Source organism: Phlebotomus argentipes, unplaced genomic scaffold (assembly GCF_947086385.1).
Source record: "Phlebotomus argentipes unplaced genomic scaffold, Phlebotomus argentipes genome assembly scaffold_18, whole genome shotgun sequence".
NCBI lineage: Eukaryota > Metazoa > Arthropoda > Insecta > Diptera > Psychodidae > Phlebotomus > Phlebotomus argentipes.
The window spans coordinates 10,973,162-10,997,673 of NW_026776177.1; the positions used below are offsets into that span (position 1 = coordinate 10,973,162).

At 38.4% G+C, this 24,512-nt stretch overlaps 2 protein-coding genes across 9 annotated transcripts in view; both read right to left on the bottom strand.

Annotated features, from left to right (window-relative positions):
• Positions 1-316: 316 nt before the first annotated feature.
• LOC132260649 (longitudinals lacking protein, isoforms J/P/Q/S/Z-like) overlaps positions 317-24,512 on the bottom strand; it is a 29,445-nt gene continuing 5,249 nt past the window's right edge. For 3 of the 7 annotated variants that reach the window (XM_059758911.1, XM_059758910.1, XM_059758909.1), the window contains exons 2-8: positions 21,135-21,319; positions 19,120-19,380; positions 18,859-19,030; positions 17,973-18,422; positions 17,811-17,897; positions 8,952-9,131; positions 6,550-8,026 (exon numbers count right to left, since the gene is read on the bottom strand). In XM_059758911.1, the coding sequence (XP_059614894.1) occupies positions 7,173-8,026; positions 8,952-9,131; positions 17,811-17,897; positions 17,973-18,422; positions 18,859-19,030; positions 19,120-19,380; positions 21,135-21,308 (2,178 nt within the window). In that variant the 5' untranslated portion in view covers positions 21,309-21,319 and the 3' untranslated portion in view covers positions 6,550-7,172. Of the gene's footprint in view, positions 1,563-6,549; positions 8,027-8,951; positions 9,132-12,088; positions 13,251-17,810; positions 17,898-17,972; positions 18,423-18,858; positions 19,031-19,119; positions 19,381-21,134; positions 21,320-24,512 lie in introns of those variants that run through there. The other 4 variants (XM_059758913.1, XM_059758916.1, XM_059758914.1 and 1 more) reach the window with 4 other exon arrangements.
• Positions 2,113-6,005, bottom strand: LOC132260656 (longitudinals lacking protein, isoforms A/B/D/L-like). Of its 2 annotated transcripts, none has more exons than XM_059758931.1 (2): positions 5,609-6,005; positions 2,113-4,853 (listed from the first exon to the last, which is right to left on the bottom strand). In XM_059758931.1, exon 2 carries the CDS (start codon positions 4,783-4,785, stop codon positions 4,435-4,437), a length of 351 nt encoding a protein of 116 aa, XP_059614914.1. In that variant the 5' UTR covers positions 4,786-4,853; positions 5,609-6,005; the 3' UTR covers positions 2,113-4,434. The 2 variants fall into 2 exon arrangements, with proteins under 2 accessions (XP_059614914.1, XP_059614913.1); XM_059758930.1 differs by having other exon boundaries at positions 2,113-4,856.

Here is a 24,512-nt window from a genome sequence, read left to right on the forward strand (position 1 = left end):
ATTAAAGCAGTGATCTCTGGTTGATCTTGTACAGTAAACAAATACAATCGCTAAATAGATCGCTGGGCGCAATCAAGAGGGAACTTAAAAGGGACACACGCACTCCATAGCTTTTCGTCCAATAACTGATCGTCTCTCTTTCTCCCTAAAACTACCTCCCCATCTTAACTATCGATCTTCTATATCCATCGCCGAGGAGTTACCTAAAAAGAGAGAAAAGACATGTTAGTAGGAAAAACTTAAAAGCACTCCTATGAACTCATCTGTGTGATCGCTGATCGCTGACTTTTTTTTCCCACCTTCTTCTCTCGCGCAATTTATTTCATATTAATAAATCCTTTATTCACTTCAAATTACATTCACTCTTGTGATGATCTACATTTACTGTGGTTGTCTGGTAATCTTTGTAATATATTAGGTAATTTCATCTGAATAAATTAAGTAACGCAGAGACTAGATTCAAGCAAGATGCTCATTAGACTAGATTCTTCTTCACTTTCTCCAATTGGGATGCTAATCTCTAAACTCCTACCTTTTACACTATTATGTGTGTGTTTATTCCTTTATTTAATTCTACGAGTTAAGACCAAGTTCACAGGGTTAAATTTTTACTCTCCTTTTCTCCCCTTCATCAATTTCTTCTCAACCATGCGAATGGCATTCTATGCAATAAATACTATGATTAATATTATTTAAATATTAAATGTAATCTTATATGCACAACGAACACAAATTAGAAAAAAAACATATGTAATTCTATCCTGTGATCCCAACGGAATGATCGGTAGTCTCTTTGCCACAAAATCTACACCAACACAGCTCGCATTATCTGGAAATGTCCTCTTATCAACAAATCAGTTTATGCAAAAAGTCTCCATTCCGCTGAGATCTTGTGGTGTTAAACATTAAGTTTTGGGGTAATTGCAAGTTAGTTACAATGACACTCGATCGCTCAACTCCAAGTTAGTTGATGTCTGGCTTAATGAGATCTCTGTTCTTGCAAAATTTCGAGTTGAGATGCCTCTTGAGGTTGCTGTGAATGTTGGTCTTGTAGCCGCACATTCGATTGCAAAAGTACTTGGGCGGGAGGCCACACTCGTTCTTCAGGTGGCACTTGAGGCTGTTCTTCCACTTGTAGTTGCGATTGCAGTTGCGACAGATCCACGGCTTTTCGCCGCCAATGTAGAGAATGTCATCCTGACTGAGAAAGTGCTCCTCCTTCTTCACGCGAATTGCACTGTTATTGAAGTCTCCGGCGCTCTGGTTCGCCGCCCTGTCGCCGGAGGCGCCCAGTGTGGTTGTGGTGGAGCTGGGCTTAGCCTCTTCCGGACTGCACAGCGGCTGTCGCTTGATGATGATCGACTTGATGCCGGTCTTTGTGCCAGATCTCACATATGTGGTTCGCCACAGGGGCGGCGGCGGATTGTTTCTTGTCGTCCAGACAGACGGATTAGTAACGTTTAGATTATAGTTAAATGATGTGTAGTGAGGAGGTGTGTTAGTAGGGCTAGTGGGCTCAAGTTTTATCATAGTAAGACCACCACCACCAAGACCATTACCACCTAAATGGAGGGATAAAACAGTGGGTTAGTGATTAGATCAATTAGTGGTCTGCTCAGAGATTAATTTGCAAAAAGAAAACAACAAACTAGTGACCGAAAGATCACGCACAAAGATCATTCACACCCTCAGAAGCAGTTACTTGTAAATAGAAAGAAAAAGTAATTAAATAAAATTAAAATTGTCAGAAAAGTATAATTTGACATGATCAGAGAAATACTCAAGCGTGTCATTAGTATTTATTTCTAAATTTCTCTCCACGATCTTCTTCTCATCATTCGCCGATTTCCAATTACTCCTCTAGAAGATCAACTCTTTCAATCTGTTTTTTTTTGTGTTCAGTTCTACTCAAAACTCATGCCATCATTAATCATCCCTGAGGCGATCGTCTACCTAAAAAGAGAGGAAAAGAGACTGGTTAGTATGTTGAAAAACCCACAAATCACCGCGCGCTCTGATCTTGTGCTCACGATCGCGATCATCATTTGCCATCCATTGAGAAGCTGTAATGAACAAATTCACAATTAGGAGTAAAACAAGGTCAAAAGAAAATTTGTATAAAAGCATTGAATTTTTATTAATATTGATAATAGAACTAAAAAAAATATGTATAAATCCTAAATCTGATATTGTGGTAAGTTCTTCAGATTTTCTGAGCAGTAAACTCGTGTGATAATGTCTTTTATCATGTTTCTTTTCTTTTTCAATTGCTACATGGTATGTAAGATTCTTCTTCAATTCACAAAATCTTTCTACAATTACGGAAAAAAAATCTTTTATGTGTTTTACGACAAAGAAAAACGGGAAAATCCATTGGAATGATAAGTAAAGTATGTGATTTTATCTAATCCTCCTGATCATCATGTTCGGTCGCGTAAACAAAACTCTGCATATAAAAGTTATTTTAAAAAATAATAAAAATATTAATGAATAATATAACAATTGAGTATTCATGAGTATATAATTAATTATAGTTATGAAATGACGCATAATAGACTGTTATAGCCAACATTTACAGGGAATCTCCTTCCTTAGATTCTCAATCTGATCTTCACATGAGATCAGATCTTCGGGAAGAAATAAAGAAGTGTAATTAACTTCAAAGAGACACAAATTTCAATTTTGACCCTTCACCAGCTACAATAGGTTCTTCATTAAATTGTTACAAATGTCTTTTATAATTCTCATGTTCTTTCCTTACTTTCACTAAAAGTTAAATCACTAATTAGAGCGAGGTTCAACCTTCTGACACTTTTCTCTCGCTGATCCTTCCGATAAACTCCACATTAATCCTAATATTATTCTTCATTTTCTTCAGATGTCCAAAAATAATTTACAAATGTTTCCATTGTATTGTTATTCTATGTTTTCCAATCAATAGTTCTCCAACTTTTTCTGTTTACAGCAGATGCATAAATATTCCTCAGTAATGATGTGTGAAAAGTAGGTTAATCACCTCAGTAAAAAAAATGTCTTTTAAGCAGAAAGCGCAGTAATTCGTCAGTCCGAAGACCTCATATAAGAACAATACCTAATGCAAAGAGTAAATGTGATCCTTTTCTTTTTACATATCTAATCCTAATGATCTATACTCTGATTATATCCTTCGAGTCTGAAGTTTGCATTATCAAAAAAAAAAAATTGAAGCAACATGTTCCTTAAAGTAATGATTATGCTTATTTAAAAAAATTCATAATTTACAAAACGCCCGCCACTACAACTCTCATTTCTTCTCAATTCTATCAAACAATAATATTCAATATATATTTAAAAAATTATAAATATATAAAGAAAAAAGGCACGTGGTAGGAATCTATTGTAGTTTTTCATCTTTCTTCGTTGAGGTAAATTGTTGTTACTATTTTTAGTGTTAAAAAATTTCATATAAATTACTATTTCCCTTTTTTAAAGTCTGTTTTACAACAACACAAATGACAAAAAATGCTGCAAATTATCGCGATTTGCGGTAACAAGTCTTTTCTCATATGTCTCTTTTTTCATTGTGTAAATTTTTTTTTTGTGTTTTTTTTCACTATCTGTTGTGTAGAAAAATGATGAAAAGTAATTCTCTGTTCAATACTATGCGGTCTGTGTGTGTTTGTGTGTGTTATGTGTGAAGTGATCTTCATGTAAATGCAATTATTTCCTTTTGTTCTTGTTTTCTATTCTCAGTGATATTTCGTCCACTAGTTCTTTAAATAAACTACGAGTAAAGTATCTGTATAAAAAAATCATTGACTGAATGGAAAAAGAAGAAAACTATACAGTACAGTTCTACCATAAGATATTACATATTAAAAAATGTGTGTATAAAATTACAATGATAGTATTTCTCCTTGCAGAAAAGATCACTCTATTCTCAATAATTCCCTTATTTCTGCATCTTCCTCTTCTCTCTATCTCTGTTTTATAACATCTTATTTGATTGTAAAACATTGCTCTTATTTCCTTGCCACTTTTACTATCTTTCTCATGTTTTTTTTCTCCTACCTAAAATATATCACTTTCTTAATATCTACAAGATTACAAAGTAATAAAATCTGGGAAAAGATGCAGATATTCCACTCTTCAGTAAACCTAAACATGGTTCTATATCGTCATGAGTTCGAGAACAATACATATAAATTTCATTTTATATCCTTACACAAGTATAGATCTAATAAAAAATATAATAAAATGCACCGTAATCGTAATTCATTAGTTTTTCAATGATATAAAGAAAACTCTCTTCAATAATTTCATCAATTCGTGGAATGCTTCATGAGTGTCGTGTGTCCATCTGCGGACATCGTCTTTCACTGTGCTTTAGCCCCCCAACTTTCCATCGAGGGGTTGTGGGTGCGTCTCTCAATTGTGACGAGAGCACACACCCAATCAGATTGTATTGTTGTGCGACGCCAAGTCGCTTCCCTCCTCCAACTTCATGTCCTTGTCGTGCTCCAACTTGATAAACTTCTCCTTGTGCATCCGCTCCATGTGGCGCCCAATGTGCATCTTCTGCTTGGCGCGATACACGCAGAACGGGCACTGAAACTGTGGCTCCTTGCCGCACTCCCACTTCTGGTGGTTCCTCAGTGACGACTTCAGCTTGTACAGACGCCCACAGTCGGGACAGGAGAAGCCCGGATTGAGGTCACCCTTGCCACCGCCCTCCTGGTTCACCGACAGATCCGTGGGAAAGACCAGCGGATGCACACCCTCTCGCAGCTGCGTCACCAGCGGCATGGCCAGTCGCGCATTCCACTGATCCCACGTGAGTCCGGCTATTCGTGTGATGCTTAAATCCTCGGCGGCTGCTTCACGATTATACACATTGTATGGCATTTTGGGGATTCGACGTGTTTTGTTTTGTTTGTACAATTTTGTATGTTTGATTTGCGTGCGAGGGAGAACACAGGGGGAGAAATAAAGAAAAAAAAAACATGATTAACAAAATTAAAAATCCAAAATATCACACAATAACCTAGAGAACATATCTATACTGAACAAAAGATTAATAAAAGTCGATTACAAGCGTTAAATTACACTGGAGGATTCAAGATAAAGGGTAGAATTAGTGGAAGACAAGCAAAAAAAAAATAAAACTATAGGGAAAGAGAGATTGTCAATAGTACAACGAAAGAGGAGAAGCTAATACAAAAGTAAACAAGCACTTTAGAAGAAAAATATATATATAAAAAAAAACTAAAAGAAAATTCATTTGATGCAAAATAAATAATACGACACTCATATAAAAAATGTATTTTTCAGTATACAACAAAAAATTAAAAGCCAGTACATTTTTTAAAGGTAATTTTCCTTTCACGTAACCAATTGGTGTCTGTTGTCTTATATGTTAATTAATGTTGTTGAGATCGGTTGTGATCGTATTGGGATTTTTGCTTTTTTTTTGGGAGACAAAATTGTCAACGGAAAATTGGGTGAGAATATTCTGGCCTAAAACTAAATTCATGAAAACAATTCCATCTTGAAAAATAAGTTAAAAAAAAAACAGTATTACACACAAAAATTATTCATTCACAAATAGGAATGGTTTTTTGTTAATTACCAAAGCTTCTTCTTTTCCCTAAACATCCAATCTTGCTGCATCTGAACTTGATATTTATCAGTTAATCAGATTTATTGATTTCTCTTCTTTATTTCACGATGATTTTTCCTTAATTCTTTCCCACGCTTTTATTGTCGTCTACCTAAAAAGAGAAATATGTTAGAGAAAATAGGAAAAAAACTTACAAAATACTCACAGTTTTCCAGCGTAATCCTTCAATGTCTTGTGATGGTCCGTCAGATAATCCCTCGACGACCTAAAAATAGGTAAAAATGTTAGTATGATGTTTTAAAACTCCCTTATTTGTCGCCTAACATTCCAAGGAATCTGCAAAAAAGCAAAAGAAATATAATAAGTTATTGTCAGAGACAGTTTGGAATAAGATCACTTCCCGTCTGGTTTTGTTCAAAAAGTTTATTCAACATTCATTATATTGAGTTATAATATATATTGTTTATATTGTATTTTGAATCATACTTTCAAAATTTACTTTCTCCTTATATACTATACTTAGATTCTAGGCAATTATTCTCTCTTTTTACTTACAATCCTAATCTTGTAGTTTCATTAAAATATGAATTTTCTTTGATATAATGAAAGTGAATTTTTTTGTATCATTCATTGAAAAGTTAGTCAAAAATTAGTTTTCACTTTTCGCATTTTTTAGTAGTACAATGAAAAAAAAATGCTATGACTATTCTTATGAAATAAATTGTTAAATGTTAGATTAAAATATTACTCAAAATGATTTAAATAGTTGCATAATTCTCTTCAAGTCTACGTGTGAATAAAAGCAAAGAGAATCATTCATTACTGACTCACTTATTTCATTGGGACAAATGAAACTGTAATCCTAAGATAAATGATTAAGACTTTTCGTGTTTACTTAAGACGCATATAAAAAAACCTCCGTAGAGAAAGTAATAAAATAGTGTGACAAATTATAAATCTATGTGGGATTATGTTTATTAAGCATAAATTCATCCTCAAAATTTGTAATGCAAACATGTTATTACATGAAAAATCCTTTCTCTCTGTCTCATTCTTAACACTATATGCCATTTTCTTTACGATCCTTACAAATCTACTCGCTGAAAACTAAAGTTAAACGTCTATTTCTTGGGGAGGCGTTGGGAGGTATGATCTTTTCACGCTGAAAAGGAAGTATTAGTGATCTAGAGCTATTGATCTTTCTTACTGTTCTCGTTGGATGATTGATAAATAATGTGTTGCAGTTATTTTTTCTTGGAGGCAGTCAAACGCGCAGAAAAGCATCGCTAAAAATACTTAAAATCTAATACAGCGTATAAAGTAAATCTTTGAATTGAATAAATTGGCAAACCAGACAAGAGTCATAAAAGGAGTGTCCTTTCAAACTAAAAAAAACTCCACTCAAGATAAAAATGTATTGAGACATTCTTTGTAAATTCAATGCGACAAATAAAGCTACGCCTAAAGAGAATTGTATGTTTCTCGCTACACAAAAAGAAACGCGCTTAAAGGAGAGTATAGATATGATGAGAAATCATCAAGTACAAAGATAAGGGTGAGTGCCGATATCGTCCTACATGGACCGATGCTTGCGACGCGTCTCCAACTGCGGCATCTCGGCGTGATGCTTGCGTATGTGCACGCCGAGATTGCCGCGCTGCTTTGCCTTGTACGCGCAATGTGGACATTGGTGCATCGGCTCCTTGCCGCCGCACTCCACGTTCTCGTGGCGACGCAGCGTGGACTTCCAGCGGTACTTCTTGCCGCAGTGCCGGCACACGTACTGCCGCCCCACGTCGTCATTGGAGTCACTTTGGGAATAGTCGTAGTTGGGCACGGTGCGTCCCTCGATGAACGCAAATTTGGTGTCGTCCGCAGAGCGACTCTCGTAGTTGGAATCGGCGCGCGTCTGATCGCGATCTATGCTGTCTGTGGAATCAGAGAAGCCAATCTGCGTGCCGTCGGGCAACTCGATGTCGTCAATCTCATAATTGGACAGATCACCCATGATGCTGGATTGGAGATCCTCGTTGATGGTGGATGACTTATTGGAATTTGGTGCAATGATTATTGAGGCGGGTACTTTGGCAATTTCAGTCTCGATCACACTCAGTGTCGATCCGCCAACACTTGTCGGCGTGTTGGTGTACGCACTCCCAGAGCTGGCGGTCACCGCCGTTCCGCTCAGCACCGATCCCGCCTCCGCCATCTTGCCATACTTCCGCGACAGCGAGAAGTTCAGCAGCTCGAACTTGTTCAGGCTCTTGTGCAGCGACACCGGAACGGGCTGCTTCATCGAGTACTTTATCCTCGGGTGATTCTTCGTGGCCGCTTTCGGCGGTGCTGACACCACTGATGTTACCACAGATGTGGTTGCTGCCGCCTTCGACGCCTTCTGCAATTGTTCCTGCAAAGCTCTTTTTGCATCTGCAATGAATAAACAAGTCAAAAGTGAGTGTTTTTTGTAACCCTTTTCACAAATGATCAGGCACCATTCTCAAAGAAATGCACTACTCTCTCTCTCTCTCTCTCATCACAGCAAAACGGGAAGGAATCCTAGGCACAAGGATTCCCTCCAGAGTGTGTGGTGTCTTTTCAATGAATTGTCTTTTGGTATGGCAAACAAAATTATTGAATATAAATCAGTATAGAGTGCTATTAGAAAATTAGATAAATCCTGCATGCTACTAACAAATCAGTATTACAAATTATATTCTGCTTTGCATCTCTATTGATCAGTGAAGATCACTAGAGATAGCGAATAAGTGTGCGATCCTGAAGTCTCAAACTGGAAATGCTCAACAATCACTCTGGATAAAAGAATGTCGGATCGAACTTCAAGATCGCCAAATAAATTAAATAAATATACCAATGATCTCTCCTCTTCACATTCTACAATTTCACATTAAAATCAATTTCTAATGTCCTAAAATTAAAGATACATGTGCTGTGTGTGTGTGCGCTGTAAAGTTGTATAATGGTTGTAACACAAAGGAAATGTCCTATAAGTCCTAAAGGTAATTCAATTGTATTGTACATAACAAAAAAAAAGAAAAAACTTAACTAGTGAATAGATGGATGATAGTATGTATAATATAAACATAAAAACACAAAAGTTCGTGACACTTTATTTCGAGAAAAGCAACAACAGAAAATATGATTACATATAAATTCACTTAAATAAATGAGTGTGTTTTTTGGGTTGAGGAGCAACACAAGAACAAGAACGGGGTGGTGAAACGGATGGGGCGCATGAGGATCCATGATAGTGTGTGATCGTGTGAGGAGAAATGATTAAATAAAGGGCGGAAATATGGAAGAGAGAATAGAGAGCTTTATAAATAAGATTTACCACTGAGATCCGTTATCACTGCCCTCTTTACTTCCTCCGGCGTGTCCTCTTTCCGTTTATCCGTCGATGGTGTATTGATTTCCAACAGAACAAACTTATCATTTTTCTGTGTCACTACAATATTCTCATTCTCCAGCAAGCATCCACTCAGGACATCACCGAAAGTGATGGTCTTCACATCTGAAAGACATTTAGAAGAGTTAGTCAAGTGATCGCAGCACTCAAAAACATCACTTAAAATAAAGTAATTATAGAGACATAAAAAAAAAACATGATTACAGATGTGATCTAGAGTGAACCTAGGGCATAACTTGTGGATTATAGTATTATTGAAAAATAAAACATATACCAGAATGATAATGCGAGTGATAAAGTATAAATGTTAACGCATCCAATGTACATGACCGTGTCACCATTATCCCTGAAAGGCAAGATCATTGAGAGAGGTACCGATAGAAAGATCACTTTATTGCATTTGAGAAGGGGTGGTATAATAAGAATCAGGCCATCATGTGACACTGTCCAGCAGCATTTGGCGGCATCTGTGCTTCAGATGCATGTGCGACTTGAGGCTGTGGCGATATCTCGTCACATAGGGACACAAGAGGCACCTTTCGGTGGGCTCGACGCCACACTCAAACTTCAAGTGACGCTGCAAGTTTTTCTTGTACGTGTACATCTTCTGGCACCGCGGGCAATTGTGCTGATACATACGATCGCGTCCTGTGATCTCATTCAAGTGCGTCTGCGATGTCAGCAGCAATACTTTGTCTGAAAGAAACAAACAATAACACCGTTAGTATGGGCAAAGTCAAAGGAGATGAAAGCACTCTCGAAGAAAAATAAAGCGACTAGACAAGATCGCAAGCGAAAGAGACAATTTAATCTCAGTTGTACGGTGAAAATATCTCTTTTCATTCCTACAAATTATTAATCTTTTACAGCATCATTACACTAGTTAGCTTACTACAAGTCCACAACTAAGGCTTCTTGATCAATAACGATCATCACTTAAAAAACTTAGGCCACGGACGCCATTGTCTCAGTGTCTCTTTGCAATGTGACTCTGCAATTGGTTGTTCCGCTTGAACTTCACTTGGCAGTATGTGCACTGAAACTGAGGCTCCTTGCCACACTCATAGCGGAAGTGTCGTTTCATGTTCTTCACAAGGGTGAATCTCGTGCCGCATTGTGGACAAGGGTAGCGTCGTCTGTTCTCCTGATCGTCGCCACGACCGAAGATCCTCTCCTTATCCGCCTTGGCGTCCTCACTGTTGCCACTACTCTCCTCCACGGCGTTGTACATGTAATTGTAGAGATTCCCACTCACGATCGTGCCGGTCTGCGCGATAGCGAATCCCCCAGAGCTTGAATACACGGCTCCTGATGATCCGTAAGACGGATTGGTAGACGGCCCTGCATCGTAAATGAAGTCGTCACAGAGATTTATGTACTCCCCTTGGAAGTGCGCATCTGAAAGGAGAGAAGAGACATTCACACATATGGCAACAGATCGCAATCATCACTCTACGTAGTCTAGGTTTTAGTAGGCAAACTGATAAAAAATCTAACTCTCAACTATGCCCTATGCTAAGCCTCGCTCGGCCCATGGAAAGACTACAGAGGATGTTGTTATATTTTCAAGAATCGCCGAAATTACATTTAGTGCGCTTCGGCAAAATGTTTCAGCAGCGAGTCCTTGTAGATGCAGCCAAATGGACAGAGATGACACTTGAACATTGTATTCCTGGCGCTCGTCTTTGCCGATCTTCCGTATCTCTGATAGAAGATCACTTCTCTCTCTGGCATCTCTTCCTCCTCCACTTCCACAATCTCCTGACCCACTGTCTCCAGTATTATATCGTCTGCCATCTCCAATCCGTCCGAACTGATCTTCTTGAACGTCATGTACTCAATCTCAATGGGTTCATCATCTAAAAAGAGAGGCAAAAAGACACAATCACATTAGTTCTACACATCAAACGCACAATTCAACATTCTTCTTACAGTCTTTCTCCTTCTCCCACAAAACTCCCTTCCAAAGAAAACACGCGTGAGTGCATTTGAAAAAAGGAAACACCAGCGGTGTTTTATTCTGGCATGTTAATATGTACAATTCTCTTTGTCGTACGATCTGTCATCCTTTCCCCTGCGACGTCGTCGCGACTCAGGAAAGTGCGTGTAGGTGTGCAACTTAAGATTGTCCTTCCTCTTGCAGTGATAGTCACACATTGGGCACTTGAACAGTATTTTGGGTCCCGTGTATTCACACTCAAAATTCCGATGCCGCTGTAAGCTCTTCATCGACATATACGTTTTCCCACAATCAACGCAGCAAAATCGAACTGCAACTGAAAATGCAAATACACATCATTACAACAGTGCCACACATTCAACCAACACGAGAAACTGTAAACTACACAGTCTCCCTTTTCATCACTAGTGCTTTTCTCTTGATCGTACGCAAAAATCTTCAAGTCATTCAGCAATGCAAAATTAACAGAAAACGAAAAATAATCTCTATATACAGACTAATTAACTGAAGTGACAAATATAACAAGTATTTTTTTGTACTCTATCATTATATATTTTCCTCGACATAAGTGAAAAAAAATAAGTGATCCTCTTTCGGTGGAATCCTCTGATATTTCTCCGTCTTTTCTCTCTCTATCCATCGAATTTCATTCTGCCGATCTAGAATTTTAGAAACTCTTGTTAATAAGTAAATAAAAATGAGGTTTTACAATATTCTCTCTCTCTCTCGGTCTTTCCCACCCAATAAAAACCCCTTTCTTATCCACCAAAAATTTATTATTAGAAAGAACTCATATTGGCTTTTCATAGAAAATCTCTCTCTCTCTACACAAAAAAATGTAAGAAAATCCTTCGCTTTTAAATTAGGTTTTAAAAAAACTATAATCTAACATTTAAGGTAACTTATTGAATTTAATCAAAATAAAATATCATTTCTCGTCATGGTAAATGCAATCGTCTATGGCTTGAGTGTCTTTTTTTCTTTTAATATTTGTGTTCTACTTTCAGCATAGAAAGCTTATGACAAATAAATATAAATATCTTAAGTTGAGAGCAAATATCAAGCAAAATATAAATCTAAGTGAGAATGAAAAATTATTTAAAAAAAAACACACACAAAGGTAAAAGAAAAAAACGCTTAGAAGAATTAAAGAAAATGGCAATTTCCTCCTCCTCTCTTGAGAGAGACAAGACTCTAAACTTATACTCTAAGAAATGAGATTAGAAGGTATGATAAAACAGAGGTAGTGAAATCCTCTCAAAAGACAAAAATACTGATTAAATGAGATTGAATGGCAATGTTTCAAAGATCTTCCATTGGTCCCTCTTTCTGCCTCAGCAGTTGTGACCACAATAAATCCATTAGAAAAATATATATCATCTTCTCGTTAGACGCCTTAAAACTATGTCTTTTCATCTTTATATAGAATATATGGAAAAATTCCTCTCAAAAAACTTTGTGTTTGGGACAAAAAATATAGCCTTGGCAGGAAAGTTACTGCATGTCATTTGGTACAAATTTCTGTGGTTGCGTTGAGCCCCCCAATTGGGGACTTTTGATGCTGGCCGCCGGCAATTCGGCCGTCTTAAACTGTATATTCATCTTCATCTGAAAATCCTCAGGCAACGGTGACGGCACACCCTTGCGCTTTGACTTGCTCAGCACCGTCGTCGTCGATGCTGATGGCAGCGGCGAAGACTGCTGTGAGCGCTTGCCCAGGAGCGATCCCGAGGAGAACTTCTCGAAATTCATCAGGCGATTGTAGATCTCAATGCTGTCCGCCAGTGTGGCACCCTCAGTTGTTGCCGTCGAGTCCTCCTTCTTCGTCAGCCCGCCAATGGAGAACTTCTCAAAGTTCATCAAGCGATTGTATATCTCCATGTTGTCCTCCATCTGAGCTTCTCCACCGGTTGGCACCTCCTTCTTTGGCACAATCAAACTTATGGCACGATTGTACATCTCCATGTCCTCCTGCATGCTGCCATTGTTCATACTGCCGCCCTCAGACGCCGGCGATGAGTCCATCTTCGGCGTCACGATGCCATGCTTGGAGTTGAGATGACGCACCAGGTGATATTTTCGCCGAAACTTCGACGGACACAGCGAACAATTGAATCTCGGCGGAATACCAATGCACTCATCGCGCATATGGCGCTGCAAGTGGCGCTTTCGCAGATAACTCTTGTCACACACATTGCAAAAGAATCGCTGAGATTCTGGGTCATTGTTTAAAAATTGGAGCTGCGGTGTGCATGTCAATTGTTCTGCAATTAGATGGTGGGAAGAGAAGAAAAGAAAAAACAACTATCATTTTGTGTGTGTGTCTTTGTGTATCTCTTTAGCTTTTCTTCGGAAAAGAAATCAACAAAAAAAAACTCAAAAATCAAAAAATTTCATTACTTGGTCAAAACAAAACATCTAAAGAAACATAAATCTGTGTAATCAATTTATATCAAGTAAATTTTGCAAAAAAAAATCTGATAGCAAATGTTTCTACGCAAAAAAATCTAATTGCTTTTCTCTTTATTATATTACTGTTGTATGCAAAACAATAGCAAAAAAAAAGAACGTGCAAATCAATCCTTCTAATCACAAAAAATAAACCTAGCAATTTTGACTACTCGTGTGTAATTTTGACCCATAGATCTTGCAATTATTTTTGCAACACAGGGGAAACAATCATAAGCTGAAATTCAATGAAAAGACCATTTGATTTTCTTTCAAGAATATCTCTTCTTTATTTATACTGAAAATTGTGTGTGTGTGTCGTGTGTATTTGTGTCTCTTCGTCGTCCTTTTCTCCTCTCTTCCTCACCACTTCGTATGGCCATGCTTGTGTCTCATGTGCAATTTCAAATCGTACTTCCACGTGCAGACGAAGGAACAAATTGGGCACATGAAGCGTCGCGCGACTTTGGCAACAGGACGTGAATACACATTTCGATCAATAACGCACTCATTGCAGCTCCCAATCATTGTGCAACATTTATACATTGGCCTTATCGTCACTTCAGGCTCACATGCTGTCCCTAATGCATCTGAAAGTATTATGGTAATAACAATTGCAATCTTGAGTCTCTGTCTCCTACACTTTTGTGCCCTTTTCCCTGTACACAATCTCTGTATTTTCTTGCAAATTTCAATTTATTTTCGTTTAGAAAAGTAAATATTGTTAGAATTGCAGATTAATTATTCCTAGCCAGAACCTGTTCACATATAAAGATACACCAGACTCAATTCATTGCTTTATTTCTGCGTGGAATCAAAAATCTCAGATACAATAGTCAGAAAAATCACTGTCGATGGCGGGAATTCCTCTCAGCTTTACCTTCCATTTATGCTTCTCTAACCTCAAGACGAAATTCACCACTGAAAAGCTTCAGCCAAACCACACTTAGCAAGTACGCAATGATTTCGAAAAAAAAAAACTGCTAGAAGACAGCGAAGACACCATCAACAAATTGTGAAGTGTTCGAAAGCGAAAGCTGCACTTTTCAACATACCGTACCAGCTTTCTAGCAGTGGTGAAACACTGATTTCACCTCCCCTCGAAAGCAACGGCAGTTGATACACGAACCGAAAAGCACATCTTAACACTTTCGAACACTATCACAAGCACTTTATCGAAGACAATTCAAACTCACCACTGCGTTACACACAACCCTTGAAATCATCTCAAAAAGTAAACAAAACCAGCATTGAATCTATGAGCAAAATCATTGTGAATGAATTGAAAAGTTGAGAAGGAAATCTATTGAAGATTTAAATCCCGGATTTCTCTATGGAATGTAACACATTAATACACTCTTTTCCCTCCCATTGAACCCAAGTAATAATATTGTTGTGTGTGGTTGAGAGAAAACGGAGAAAATGAGGCTGAAAAAAGTACTTAACGACTCGATGTGCGGCTGAAAGAGAATACCTTTGGGTTATGGCAATAAAATATTATATAGAGAATATGTATATATATAAAATTGTATAAAATATATTAGGTAATGAAAAAAGAGTCACCGTATCGATACATTACAGCGACTCCATACTTACATTTCAAACCTCTCCTTAATAGCCATTTATAAAACTATTTTCATGAACTGTGCTTTAGCGTTCATTAAACTCTTGAACGCTTTTCTCATCCATGTGTAAATGAATATAAATTGTGTGTGTGTGTGAGTGTGTTGATCTGTTGCGTTTTCAATGTTTCATGATGAGAAGTGGTGTTTTTCACTCTTGTGTGGCTATATTGATATGTGTAAATTTGTCGTGTCGACTTGCTATATAGATATATATACATATGAGAAATGGATTTGCGCGAGACGGGAAAGCGCCAAGGGAGGGTGTGTTTCAATTGAGAAGAAAAAAGTGTACAAATGCTTTAAATATACACTTTTCTTCACCTCTCTCTCTCTGTCTCTCCACACCACCCGCCTTGTGCCGCCTCCTTCTCGCCAACTTGATGCTTGTGTGTTTACGATGAAAATACCTCACTGTAAATTAATTAAAATTTACAGCTACATTGAATTACGATGGAGACTTCATTGGATTTTTCGTTGTCTTGCCATGTCTCTTGAACTTCATCTTTCTCGCCTCTGGCCACACAACTCTCTCACTCTCCTCGTCTCACTCACTCTCTCTCTCTCTCACCTTTTCTCGCGCAGAAATGTGTGAGAATCTCTTTGAGAGAGCGTGTATTTTGGCCGAGGAAATTGCAGATGAATGACATCACCATTTACACTTTTCCATTCCTCTTTTTCCTCAAGCACATCACACACTAAAACTTGTTTGCCAACTTTTCTCTTTTTCTCATCCATAAAAAAAACCCGAAAAAATGCATGAACTTTCAACAGAGAAACCACGAATCTCACACAGCATCTCTCCAGAGAGTACAACAATTCTTATGGTCTTCTTCCTCTCCACTTCTCCTCCTCCGCATGTGAAGTAAAAAATTCCATAATAAATTGCAAGCTGAATCATGATGTGTGATTGTAGCTCAAAGTTGAAAGCTCTTTCGCGCGAACCCGAGCAAAAAAACACAACACGCCAGCAGAGCATTGAAAGAAGTCAAAATTGACCGACTTTTCTCATCGCACTACTCATTCTTGTCAACCGATTTAAATCGCGCTAAACGACGGATTTCACGAACAAAAGCAATCCGGAAAAAATATGACATGGTAAAAAGAAAAAGAATAAATTACATAAAAATATATGAAAGAGATAAAATACATAAGATGTGTGTAAAATAAATAAATAAAAGGGGGAAAAAGCATTTAGAGAGTTCATGCGAAAATGAAGTATGAAATAAATATAAGATGCCTCTTTTCATTTTTTGCAGAATTAATCATTAAAAATTCAGTGATGAAAATTGTGTGTTTGTGAATCTATATAGAACATAAATAATATATAAAGGATTAAAATGATTTGAATTGAGATAAATATATATGTACACAAAAGAGTAACATAAATTATGTATGATAAATAAGATATTAAAAATTGAAATCAATTTAATTTTCTTTATCATCAAAGCTGAATTTTTTTTCTTTCTCAATCTATTTGTGAAATCTTCTCTTTTTTTCTCGGTTCATGTATCAACATAAGAATATGAGTTATACTAAAATTAAATAACCTTTTATACATATCACCCCACATTGAAATTAAAAAAAAATAACTATCTAAGCGGGAAAAATGCCATGGAAGTTTTCATTTAAGAGAAACATTTTTCATTTGATCTGGGCCAAAAGTCACAAAACAGAACATGACGCACACTCAGGAAAATATTTCTCATCACAAATTTCCATGCTATCTTTCCCCAAAGTTACTTCTCAAAATTCTACCACAATCACCAATTTGTAAGAAAATACAGAAAAAAACTCATTACTATATAATACTTCCAAACAAAAACTACATTGTAGTCAACGTGATGAAAATTGTAATCACACGACGCGATTTGCCATTGAGATAGTGAATTGTTATGTGGAATGAACCATCGATATATAGCAATTATGATGTGTTGTTTCATCGTGAAATTTGTACATAACAGAGATAAGAGATAGGCACTTTTCTGCCCACTGTTGTCATGTATTCTGGTACTAATAAACACTGATTCTCTCTCATAATTTCCAATCGTACGACACACGAGTGAAAGATTTTCACATTTTTTCTCTTTCTCCGCATTTCTTATTTATCAATTTCTTCAGTAAAAACAATAAAACAATTGATATCAAGTACAAATAAAGAGGAAGAAAAATATACACAAAAAGCTAGGAGATTAATTTTTTCGTGTGTCAACTGGAAATTTCATGACACTTACCTGCATTTTTATTCGATATTTAAAATGTGTTTAATAGAAAAGAAAGATAAATAATAAATGAATATAATTTTTTTTTCTATCTCATAGTTAGAATCAATGCTTATTACTTGAATTTTATACAAAAAGAAAATTTCCACCGTATTTTCATCACGTTTTCAATATCCAACTACAATGTCATTTGTGTCTATGCAACAAAAATATCTCTTTATTACGATCCTTCGTGATTTGTATGGTAATGCTTCGACGGTATTAATTTTCTCACCTCCTCTATCTCTCTCTCACTCTCTCTCATCTTCATTTCTCATCTTATAACTTCATAGCATAAGTGCAATCAAGTCATTATTAATTGTAATTTGTAGTGGAACCATTGTTGTTAATTTGCTGTGGAATTTCACAAGAGTGAATATTCTCTGACTTTGAAAAAATAAAAAGCTCTTAAACTTGAGAAAATGCACCTCGTCACATTATCATACCCATCACAATTGGTGGATCGTCTGGGATAATTGAATTTTCAGCCTACCTTGTGCATCCCGATGTTGTCCAGCTGATTCCTGTCCGCTCATAACAAACTCGTCTTGAGATCTTTCGATTTGCCACTGAGCATATCCTGGAGGAAAAGATAAAGCAAAAAGCGCAAATGTATAAAATGCCATTTCTATGATGATTGACACAATGGACAAACCTTGACTAGAGCCTTCTCCACCATGACTGGGTCCAGCTTGTTCCAAATCATCCAGCAATTCCTCATCGTCAAGTGTCAGATCCTCAACATTTCCCTCGTTGCTCTCGTCATATTCATTTTTTGGTTCGATCAGCATGTCCGAGTGCGTTGAATGTTCCATCTTCTCCTTGCCAGTCGCATCAGAATCACCTGCACCGCCACCCTGCTTCATTCTTGACACTACCGGCTGATGCGATTCACCACCATCCGCCCCATCATCGCCATTGTCATCCATCTCCCTCTCAATGTCACCCCTGCTCTCGTGCGATTGGTGGTCAGTCTTTTTGGTAACATTCAATACGCTTGCGGAAGAGGTAGCTGAGGTAATAGTTGGCATTGATGTTGAATGGGTGGACGAAGCAGCATGAGGCATTGAATGTGACGAGGAATTTGAGTGCTGGTCATGATTATCTACACAGCATAAATATAAAAAGAGAAGAAAAAACGCAACATGATTAGAGATTGCGAAGTATAAGTTAAACATTATGTTCAACAGGCAATTTCTTTTTCTCTTTCATTTCTCCATCACATACATCATCGCGCACACAACATCATCGCGATGCTCGAAAAAGTTCAAGGTGAATATCACTATTAAGAAAAAGTGGCGAGAGAGCGTGGGTCACACTGCAAAAGTAACGTGTTCCACTAAATAGCTTTTGATTATGTAGACAACACACCAAATTGCATTATCTCTTTTCAAATCAATATTGTTACTTCAAAATGCATCTCTCTCTCTCTCTCTCTCTCTCCTTCTTTCATTATAGCCACGATATTTGCAAGTTTTCAATAGTGGCAAACATGAATTGTTTTTGAATTGAGAAATATTATATACAGTTTCTCTCCTTACCGCCAATATTGTTTGTTTCTATGCTCCTCCGGCGAACTTTCTTTCGTTTTCTGGAGTTGGGACTAGTCGAGCCCTCTCGTGAATCAGACACATCTGGCTCCATGTCTAATGTGGCGGGATGCTTCTCAATGCGTGGCCTCTTCTGCTCTATTGTGAGGCCAGCCGTCGTCTGCTGTAGGGCAAGGAAAATAGAAGACTTTTAGCACCAAAGATCTCCTCATATGCGCTGAAAAAGTGTCTCTCTCTCTTCCTTTTTTTTACCTTTGCTGCAGGTACACTTGCGTGTGCTTTTGTTGATGTATCAGCTTTCTGGGATGATCCACCACTTCCGCCACTGCCCCGACTATCGGACAGTCCCTTGATCTGCAGTGATTCGGCTGCCTTGAGCAGTGCAGCCAATTGATCTTGTGATATATTCACCTCGCCACGGTACATATAGTCCATCATGGCGCGCAATTCTTGAAATTTCACATCTTTGAGAATAAAGATTGGGTGTTTGTCATATTGTTGAGAGAGTAGTGCCTGCAAATGGAAGAATATATCACCCCACATCAGCATTAGTATCGATTTTCTTAACACACAACAGAACCTCAAAGTCCCGTGTGAGCCCACAAAATATGTGGGCACACACAAAATGGATGGGAAAATCAATAAAGGATCTCTCGAGAACTCAACATTTTCCTCTCTATCTCTCTCTCTCTCTCTCGTTCCCTCTCTCGTTTCCCTCTCTTTCTAACTCTCCACAGTCTAGAGATCTTTTGTATTTGTTACAACACATGCCCACCCACTGAGGAGCCCCCTTCTGTGAGCCATTTGTTTCATCATCATCTTTCCCTTGTTCTCTCTTCTTCTCCCTAACGCTTTTTCTCCCCCAAGAGACGACGAGCTCAAGCGGCTTATGTGCCTCCAGGGGGAGACGAGACAATGAAAGACACACTCCGTTGCAAGGGAAGATTGGACGTACGCCCCCGATGATATGTGCCTATGTACCCAAAAACCAAGCGACGCCAGAGCCAACCCTCATTATAACCATTCTTTCCTTCCCCTCTTCTCGCTCTCGCGTGTGCCCTCGCCCGAATATCACTCCACCATTGCGCATGAGTGAGCCACACAAGCCGTATTGCGAACATACAGCCAAGAGCGAGGATAAAAAACCGACAACTTCCCCCAAAAGATAGCACGAGATGATAGAGAGGCTATGAGAAATATTCATGTTAGGGTGGGTGTGCGCGCCTGGTTTTGATGCCGCGCTGACGAGGGACTTTTGGGCCCACGTTCGCTCTTCTCTCCCTTCAACATCACTGTGCGCTCTCTGTATATCTGTGTAAGATCAAGTTTGTATTCACCCTCCCATGCCCATGTTATGTTCTCGACTCCCTTCAGCCCTTCATCCCTCTTTTCTCATTTCCACCAGAGGGTCTTTCTTCCCTCCTCAATATCATCTCAGCGGCGCACACCCCAACAGAAACCCCGAGTGATATCCTTCGAAAATGGCTGTGTAGTCCCAAACCAATACAGACTACACACCCCAAACCTATATAACCACATGTATCCATGCTACAGTGAAATTTTCAACAGCTTTCGATCAATAGAAAGGTGGGATCTTGCGCACAACTCACATCCGTCGTGCAACATAATCCTCTTTGTGGGGAGAAGAAAAAAAATTATAAAAATGTGAAGCGTCGTCGCCTCAATAATATTGGCTACACATCTTTTCTTCATTCCTTCTTCTTCTTCTCTTCAAACTTTGTCTCGTCTTTCCCACCTTCTCTCTCACACACTCTGCCTCTTTTTTCCTCCATTCCCACCTATGTATGTATGTAGCCTGGGTGATTTTCTTTGTCTCCACACACGATCGATACAAAAGTGGAGGATGCTCACTGTGATCAATCATGAAAGCACAGGGTGAGGCGCACACAAATCGCGTGACAATCTATCATGTTATCAAAATATATATTCCGTGATATTGCCTACAAAACTTCATGAAGAGTGTGTATTGACTAAACATTTAAAAGAAAGATCACGGAAAATAAATTTCAAATCAACGCCACAAAAAAAAAACGCATTAACTTCACCGACAGAGTTCACGTGAAAAATGCCCCATTCTGAGATTTCATGTGTAGTCAGAGGAGAAAGAGAAGTGATCCCGCCTCGGGCAAAAATTGAGAAAGAAGGATGAAAATGAAGATTGAATGATTTTCTTTTACTTCAATCAATTTTTTTTCATCGCCACCGCTCACTCACAAAAAAAGCTCAAGAAAATATGTATTACTCACCGCAAAATACGGACTGCACGCGGAGAGAACAACTTTGTGTGCTTTCAAAAATTTCCCTTCCGCCGCCAATGTACAATCAACTAGCGTTCCATTTTCCAAAAGTGTGTCGAACACACTGATGAGTGTGCTCTGGTGATTGTTCCATCGTAGACAGAACTGTTGATCATCGTCCATTTTTAGTTTTTCTGCAAAGACATAGAGATAAAAGAAATAAATAAATGGATAATATGAGAAAATTATTACACATTTGCTGACGACACAAGAACGACTTCATTACGATGGAGCATAAAATCGAGCCACGCTAAGAGTCATCATCATGGGCTATCATTTTATATTGGAATAAATAATCATAGCGAATTGTGGAGAGATAAATGTTTTCTTTTCTTTTCTTTTACACATCTCTTGGGGGAGGACCCGTACATACAGGCAGGCAGGCATAGACAGACACTCTCTCGCGATCAGAAAATCCAACTCCGGAGACGAATACTTAATTCCACACCCACGAAAATGGTTTATTAACCGTTCCAACAGACTCAAGCCAGCAAACTTCGTGACATTCTTTTCTCGCGGCTTCTTTCCAACTCACAAACTGTGTGGAGAAACACTCACACACATGCACACAATTCCAAACCACACTTAATTCCAATGCTCTGGAGGAAATACGAAAAATATTTTTCGTCTTTTCATCTCCACCTCTCTTTACTCCTCCTCTTTTCCCCATCAATTTTTCACACAAATATTCTCCTGTGTCTTCTCGCCACTTTAAAATTCATTTTGCTCTTGTCTTTCTCTCCATCATCTTCGTCTACTTCTCTTCATCGTGTGTATAAGCCAAGAGTCACAGAGTGATGTGAAAAGAATTTCAAAGAGTGGAGTGGAAAAAAGGAAAGAAAATGAACAATTATACCCATCATTTCGATCATGAAAAAGAACAGAGAACAACCACAAACGCAACATTTTGCAAGCACACATGAAAAAGCTCTCATCTCCCCAGCAGATGCCATTTTTGTGGTTCACACTTCACACAACTGCACTCGTGTGCTGTGTGCATCAACATCAATTCACTATGTTTATGGGAAAAATTGCCATATTTATCTTTTTGCAGCCCATTCAATTCCTACCAGCTTTATACATTTCACACGTACCCACGTCCACATATTTTCCATCCCTATCTCACTCTCTTATGTTGACTTGGCATAACATCCAGCCCAACATACACAAACAGACTTTCCAGCGAATAACATCCGACCGGCTACAACACACTTGAATCAACGTCTCCGGACAAAAGCACAAAAATCAACCGAGAATGTGTACAGCAAGAGTGGAAAATATCGCAAAAACCTGACAAGGGGGCTTTGAAAATTCCAAGTTGCTCTCACGGCTCGTGGCTGTTTGCGATCAAGTCTGTGAAACTTGCTAGAATTTTGATCTCTTTTCCCTCACAATTTCCCACAAGTTCAAATTCCATCACGAATCTCCATTGCAACCCATTTAATCTTTCAGCATACACACATAGTCAAAACAACTATTTCCACATAAAATTTATGCTTGTGTCTTATAAAAGCACACAACACGCTCGACAACGACTGGGGGCTTTTATATCGCGAAAAATGTTGATGTGTATTTTTCTCTCACATGATTATTGCTAAGCACTCTTGGAATTGACTCAAGAGCGAGCGAGAGAGATACATTATAATGTGTAATACATGAAATATAAAATGCTTTCAAGAAAATATGCGGCAATGGCAATCAAGTTTGAAGGTCAAGATAATGTGACCAACTATACTTCTCAGAGTCAATCCAACCAGGCAACATATCGTCAATGTGAAAAACGTTGCAAAAGCTAAGGAGTGCGCAAAATACAACACACTCGCGGGGCACATGTGGTGAGAGAGAAGCCGTGCTAAAGCTGTTGAAAATTAGCAACACACGTCGCGCAGCTTATTCAAATTGAGAAACCCAACATATAGAAGAATGGAAGAAAAATAGACAAGCTTTTGTAGGGATGACTCATCCACTCGCGACAATAGTGGGAAATTTTCATCAAAATGGTCACACAAAGCGTCATCCATCCGCTTCGTATTATATGTTGCCAATTCGTCAGGACGAGAAACCCCTCAATCGGGGTGATATTGCAACTGATCAATTTGGAACGGGAAAAAGGGGTCACACATCATCATAATACAGCACAGGAAAATTATATTTAGGGGACATGGCATTACACAATAGAGAGAAACCCAAAATGGAGTGCATTTTGCGTCTCGACAAAGGGAAGGGAAATTCGACCCCAGATTGAAGCGTAGGTAACGCGCGTTCGCGACAAACGCACTATGGGGAGAAAACCCTCCTACAGGATGTCTCCCTGCCGAGAGCGAGTGAGAGAGAGCACATTCTTTGGCTGTTGCAAGGGGCCCACACGTAAAAAAAACGCACCAAAAGCAGCAACACAGCATATTCAAGAGAAAATAGCCAGGCAAGAAAACCAGCACGATACCCAAACACGAACCCCTCTTTTTCATCCAACATCCTCTTAATTCTCTCTCTTTCTCTGGTTCACTCGCCATCCTCCTCCCTCACGTGGCGCGACCCATAAGCAGTCTCCCTCTCTGGCTGTTCTTCGCAATGTGTGTTGGAAAAAATCAATATCAATAAAGCATTTCCATGATGGCGGCGACCCCGCTCTTAGCTGGACATGACGCCAACACAATTTTCCTTTATTAAACCTACTATGGCGCATTTGTATATGCGACTTGTGAGGCCCCAAAAAAACCATTCCTACCCATTCACACCACCCCAGAGACCTCACATTCTTTCCGAATAAAACAAATAAAAACTCACGTCTCAAGTAACAAATGATAAACTATTTAATAAACTATGCACATGCAAATATTTTACGACTTATTTACTCCTTAACACACACACCAAGCCGAACCTTATGCCTCTCCGCGGTTGCGCGCTTTTGCAAAGTATGTCAAACTGACTTGAATTGCAATGTTCTTCAGCGTGAGGAAAAACAACGACTGCCTGGCCAAGATATTGACATTCGAAATCCATAGGAAACCTACTCCACCAACTCCAAACGATACTTATTTCTTTCTAGGAAAAAAAGCCCCTCCAAAACATCGATCTTCCATGGAAAAACCTAATTTAATTTTTATGGAAATCCCTATCATGAAATCACAGTAAAATCCAACGCGATTTTACGATGAATTTCAAGACAAAAAAGCATATCTGGAAAATTCACTTTTCACATTCATTGAAATCCCAGTGTTAGGTTAAAAATCTCTTTTCTCATCATAAACTCTATATTATATTAAATCACACTTTTCCCAAGAATTTCTCGTATTCAATTCTCTCACTCTTTCTCGTCAAATGGAA

Coding starts and splice junctions, on each gene's coding strand:
- LOC132260656 (XM_059758931.1), bottom strand. CDS start 4,785: ATGCCGCTGGTGACGCAGCTGCGAGAGGGTGTGCATCCGCTGGTCTTT.